The following is a 6,000-nucleotide window of genomic DNA, read 5'->3' as shown; positions in this document are numbered from 1 at the left end:
GAGGTTATATCAAGTTATACTCCAAAATTCTTGCCAAGACATGATTTTTTTCAGACTTTAAGATTTCTACCAGTCTCGTAGGTATAAACATGTATGTCCTTATAATTTTAATTTGCATCTCCTTAATTTCTGCTAAGCTGAGAGTTTTTTATGTCTTTTGTCCAGCTTGTTTTTCATTCCTAGGAAATGCTGCCTCCTCATTCCTGCTTTCGGTCTGGCCCCAAAATTAGATGAAAGAAGCATGCACCTACATTTTTTGATATATGATCTCATCATTTTCCATGTACCTTTCCTTTCAGTTAGCTAATGCCATTTGCGATGAGCCCTAGTGGCCTAGTTTCCTCTTTTCCATTAGAATCTTCTAACAGTTTAGCTTCTCACAGAGAAGGGACAGAGTACCTGTAACATGTGCAATGATAAAAAGTAGGATGGGTCAGTTGGGGGATGTGAGAGATGGGAACGGAATGCCCGTTAGTGGTCTGAGACTAGCAGAAAACTAACTAGGAGGATTAAAAATAATAATGACAGTTGCCCTATTTCCAGGACCTCTAACACGGTAGAACTATACTAGTTATTGGCCGGGCGCGGTGGCTCAAGCCTGTAATTCCAGCACTTTGGGAGGCCGAGACGGGCGGATCACGAGGTCAGGAGATCGAGACCATCCTGGCGAACACGGTGAAACCCCGTCTCTACTAAAAATACAAAAAAAAAAACTAGCCGGGCGAGGTGGCGGGCGCCTGTAGTCCCAGCTACTCCGGAGGCTGAGGCAGGAGAATGGCGTAAACCCGGGAGGCGGAGCTTGCAGTGAGCTGAGATCCGGCCACTGCACTCCAGCCTGGGCGACAGAGCCAGACTCCGTCTCAAAAAAAAAAAAAAAAAAAAAAAAAAAAAAAAAAAAAAAAGAACTATACTAGTTATTTATGAATATTATTTCAAATTCTTACAATAATTCTTTTTTAGTTTTTAAGACAAGGTCTCACTTGGTTACCCAGGCTGGAGTGCTGTGGCACGATCACAGCTCACCGCAGCCTCGACCTCCCGGGCTCAAGTGATCTGCGTAGAAGGGATCATAGGTGTGTGCCACCATGCCTGGCTAATCTTTCTTTTTGTTTAGATACGGGGTCCAACTCTGTTGCCCAGGCTGGTTTTGAAATCCTGGGCTCAAGTAATCCTTCAGCCTCTACCTCCCAAAGTGCTGGAATTATAGGTATGAGACATAATAATTCTCTAAGTTGTATATTATTATCCCTATTTTGTAGATGAGGAAACTGAGGTTCAGAGGCCACAGAACACTTTGGAGTACCCAAAGCAGAGCAGGTCAGCAGGAAGACCTTTGGTTATTTATTATTATTATTTTGTTGTTGTTGTTATTGTTTTTGAGACAGAGTCTTGCTCTGTCACCCAGGCTGGAGTGTAGTGGCATGATCTTGGCTCACTGCAACCTCTGCCTCCTGGGTTAAAGTGATTCTCAGTCCTCAGTCTCCCCAGTAGCTGGGATTACAAGTGCCTGCTACCACACCCAGCTAATTTTTGTAATTTTAGTAGAGATGGGGTTTTATCATGTTGGCCAGGCTGGTTTCGAACTCTTGACCTCAAGTGATCTGCCCACTTCAGCCTCCCAAAGTGTTGGGATTACAAGTGTGAGCCATCGTGCCTGGCGCTAGTCCTTTGCTTATTAATTGAGCATGAAGCACCAATTTTAGGTGGAAAACTGTATTTTGCATTGGGGATGTTTGCCATTTATGGGGTGTTGCCAATCTCTTATGTTGGTCATTGGGAAGGGACTGCCTTCCCATGGAAGGCAGCTAATACTGTGTAGTGAAAAACTGCTTGATTAGTAGTTAGGGTGTCCTACATCTGTTAGGCTCAGCTTTTGTCCCCTCATGTGAAGGACCTTGGAAGAAGCCCTCACTCACTGTACAGTATGGCCGGGCGCGGTGGCTCACGCCTGTAATCCCAGCACTTTGGGAGGCCGAGGCGGGCGGATCACAAAGGTCAGGAGATCGAGATCATGGTGAAACCCCGTCTCTACTAAAAATAGAAAAAATTAGCCGGGCGCAGTGGCGGGCGCCTGTAGTCCCAGCTACTCGGGAGGCTGAGGCAGGAGAATGGCGTGAACCCGGGAGGCGGAGCTTGCAGTGAGCCGAGATTGCGCCACTGCACTCCAGCCTGGGCGACAGAGCGAGACTCCGTCTCAAAACAAAACAAAACAAAACAAAACAAAACAAAAAAAAAAAAAAAAAAGAAAGGATTAGGGCAAGGCTCCCCCTGGAACTGCCAGGTTGTGCCTTAGTTTCATTACTTGTAAAACAGGGATAATGGTACCTACCTTGATATATTAGTTTCCCTTGGCTGCTGAAACAAATTACCACAAACTTGCTAACTTAAACCAAAAATTTATGCTCTCAGAGTTCTGGAGGCCAGAAACCCAAAATCAGTTTCACTGGGCCCAAACCAGCATGTATTATTACACGGCTGCCCCATAGGCTGGGCGTGAATCTGTCCTTGTCTCTGTTTATTTCAGGGGTACATGTGCAGGATGTGAAGGTTTGTTACATAGGTAAACGTATGCCATGGTGGTTTGCTGCACAGATCATCCGATCACCTAAGTATTAAGCCCAGCATCTATTAGCTATTCTTGATGCTCCCCACTCCTCCACCCACTCACTCTCAGAGTGTGCTTGTCTCTTTGTTTCTGGTGGCTGCTGGCATCCTTGGGTTGTGGCTGCCACTGTGGCTACATCGTCTCTCTCTACCTCCGTTTTATGTTTTTATGAGGATACTGTGATTCCATTCAGGGTCCGTCTTCAGAATCCAGGATAATAATCTTCATCTCAAAATCCTTAATCTGCAAAGGCGCTGTTTCTATATAAAGTTACATTTAGAGGTTGCAGGGATTAGGGTCTGATACTACTGGGGGCCGTTATTCAGCCTACTACACTCAGGGTTGTTTTAAGGAGGAAGGCTGAGCACAGACCACTGATAGCAGAGAGCATTGAGCAAATAGACTAAAATGAGGTCTCTTACAATGACTCCCTTATAGGGCTGCCGTAAAGTTCAAAAGAAGCACAGGTATATCACTTATATGAGTATAGGAGAGATTAAAGAATGAAGTAAAAACTGAGGTCTGTTAACAGCCCCTCTCCCGCCGCCAGGAGTTGCACACCTTTCTCTGCAGGAAGCCTTGAACCGTCTCCTCTTGCCTTCCCACCACCTCCAGGCAAGATTTCCCACGCGGAGGCCCCGCCCCCTCCCTGACGCGCCCCTCTCTCCCCCCTGCCCTTAGCGCGCTGGAAGCATCCGGGACTTCAGGGACAGTACATTACAATGCCTGACAAATCCTGGCCAGTTCTATCAAATTATATGTCTCTTACAGGTTTTTAAGCTATCAGTCCCATGAAGATACATTTAGTCAGCGAGATAATGGCAAGATGAGTGTTTTTAGGTTAAAATAAGAGCTGGAACTGTTGGCAGCAGAATGGCGATATTCAAGACAGCTCGCACAAGAAGAGGCGGGTCCTACGCGCCTCGCTAGGGAAGCCCGGGTCAGCTCGCCGCGCAGGCGCAGTGAGTTCGACTCGCCATGCCGACTGTCAGCGTGAAGCGTGATCTGCTCTTCCAAGCCCTGGGCCGCACCTACAGTGAGTGCCGGCCCTATACATTGGGCCCTACGCCTCTTCTTGGAGGCTGGGCCTCCCTCCCAAAGGGCATTGTGGTGACATTCATGCCTTCCTGAAGGTTTTGGCCCCGGAAGGCCGGGGTTTATACTGGAGGGCCGATGATGGTGGCGGTCCGACTGGGCTGTGGTAGCCTCGGAACCGGCATCGCAGCGGTGCCACTGCTCGTGCCCGGCTCGCCGTGGCATTCATTCAGTGATCTGCCATCGAGTGCCTACAGCGTGCCTGGCACCGACATCCAAGCCAGGGGATAGTACAGGAAGGAAACCCGGGGTTGTACCCCGAGCGTAGCCAGTTCATTGCAATAAGAGCGCTGTGGGGACTCAGTTTATAAGGGGGTAGGAGGAGAGAGTTGTGCAGCGGGATGCAGAAAGGCATTCCATCTGTCTTCGTCTTATTAATGTTTCCTGAGCGCCTCTTATGTATCAGGCACTGTTCGAAGAGCTTAGGACTAGGGCTGTGCACATGACACGTCAGGTCCACGTTCTGTCTGATGGAGGCAGACAATTAACCAGCACATTAATAAAATGATTTCGGATACTGTTAAATGCCATCAAGGAAAGAAAAGGTGTTGTGCCAAGAACAACTTTAGATAGGGTGGTAACATTTGATCTGAGACCTGGATAAGGAGTATTCAGTGGGCGTAGACTTCATTCTACATTTCATCTTTTATTCAGTTCTAAAAACACAACCATTGAAAAAAGGAGGGAGATATTAAATGCAGTTATCAGTTACCTCACAGCTGTAGCAGTCGCCCACCTTTTTTTTTTTTTTTTTTTTTTTTTTTTTTGAGAAGGAGTTTCGATCTGTCGCCCAGGCTGGAGTGCAGTGGCACTATCTCGGCTGACTGCAACCTCCGCCACCCGGTTCAAGCAATTCTCTGCCTCAGCTTCCCGAGTAGCTGGGATTACAGGCGTCCGCCATCACGCCCGCTAATTTTTTTTTGTATTTTTAGAGAGACCGGGTTTCACCATCTTGGCCAGGCTAGTCTTGAACTCCTGACCTCGTGATCCGCCAGCCGCGGATTCCGAAAATGCTGAGATTACAGGCTTGAGCCACCGCGCGCGGCCCCCACCCCATAATTTTTAGCTTGTATAAAGACTGTACCAACTGGTTTGTGAGAGCTGTTTTTTTGTTTTTAGGGCTCAGTGTGATAACAAAGGCCTAACTGGTTTAATGACAGCCACCGCTTCCCAGAATAAGATATTACTGTTACTGTGAAAATAAAACTGGCTTTTAAAAATATTTCCTAACCGTGTACTTTTAGATAGTACCTATTCTCAATGTGATATTCTTCGTAAGTTCTGCCATAAGTCCCTGAAAGTAAAGGAAATACAAGGGTATTGTATTACTCTTACCCTTTGTACTTGTCTCTAATCGCCTAATCACTTTATTTTATAATGAGCTTATTTATATTTCTTACCTGACCTTCTAAACTATATTCTCACTAATGGGATGTGGTACAGGTTGCTAATTCCTGATCCAAAATGCTTGAGACCAGAAGCGTCTTGGATTTTGGATTTTGGGATATTTGCATGTACATAATGAGATATTTTGGGGGTGGGACCCAAGTCTAAACATGAAATTGATTTGTATTTCATATACACCTTATATGCATAGCCTGAAGTTAATTTTATGGAATACTTTAAATAACTTTTTTTGCATGAAACAAGGTTTTGGCTATGTTTTTGACAAGTCACATGGAGTCAGGTGTGGAATTTTCCACTTGTGGCATCCTGTCTACACTTTAAGGTTTTGGGTTTTGGAGCATGTCAGATTTCAGATTTTTGAATTAGGAATGCTCTATCTGTATACCTGAATTGCCCAAGATGGTAGGTGGCAAATATTTGTTCAAAACCTCTATAATCAGTTCCCATCCCAGTCTCCGTTTCTAGGGAGGTAAGAAATAATCCAGATTTTTTAAAATGGTGAGATTTATAACCTATTTACTGTCATCTGATGTTTCAACATACTCTGTCCCCTTCCCTTTTTTTTTTTTTATATTGTCAGTGATCAATTAAGATTGATTTTTTTTCACAAATACGTGTTTGTTAGGTACTGAATCTTTTAAGGACCAGGTACATGGCTGATGCTTGTAATCACGGCACTTTGGGAGGACGAGGTGGGCAGATTGCTTGAGCTCAGGAGTTGGAGACCAGACTGGGCAACACGGCAAAACCCTGTCTCTACAAAAAGTAGCTGGGTATGGTGGTATATACCTGTAGTCCCAGCTACTCGGGGAGGCTGTGGCCGGAGGATCACTTGAATCAAGTAGTGAGTGATCAAGCCACTGCATTCTAGCCCTGGCCACAAAGTGAGACCC

The 6,000-nt window shown here is 45.7% G+C and overlaps 1 protein-coding gene across 1 annotated transcript in view; it reads left to right on the top strand.

The window, feature by feature from the left end:
• The first annotated feature begins 3,526 nt into the window (after window positions 1-3,526).
• Window positions 3,527-6,000, top strand: part of FARSB (phenylalanyl-tRNA synthetase subunit beta) — an 82,287-nt gene continuing 79,813 nt past the window's right edge. The window contains exon 1 of the mRNA XM_007966441.3: window positions 3,527-3,641. Coding sequence (XP_007964632.1) covers window positions 3,584-3,641 — 58 coding nt within the window. The 5' untranslated portion in view covers window positions 3,527-3,583. The remainder of the gene's footprint in view (window positions 3,642-6,000) is intronic.

Source organism: Chlorocebus sabaeus, chromosome 10 (assembly GCF_047675955.1).
Source record: "Chlorocebus sabaeus isolate Y175 chromosome 10, mChlSab1.0.hap1, whole genome shotgun sequence".
In the NCBI taxonomy this organism is placed as follows: Eukaryota; Metazoa; Chordata; class Mammalia; order Primates; family Cercopithecidae; genus Chlorocebus; species Chlorocebus sabaeus.
This window is presented reverse-complemented; position numbering and strand designations above follow the sequence as displayed.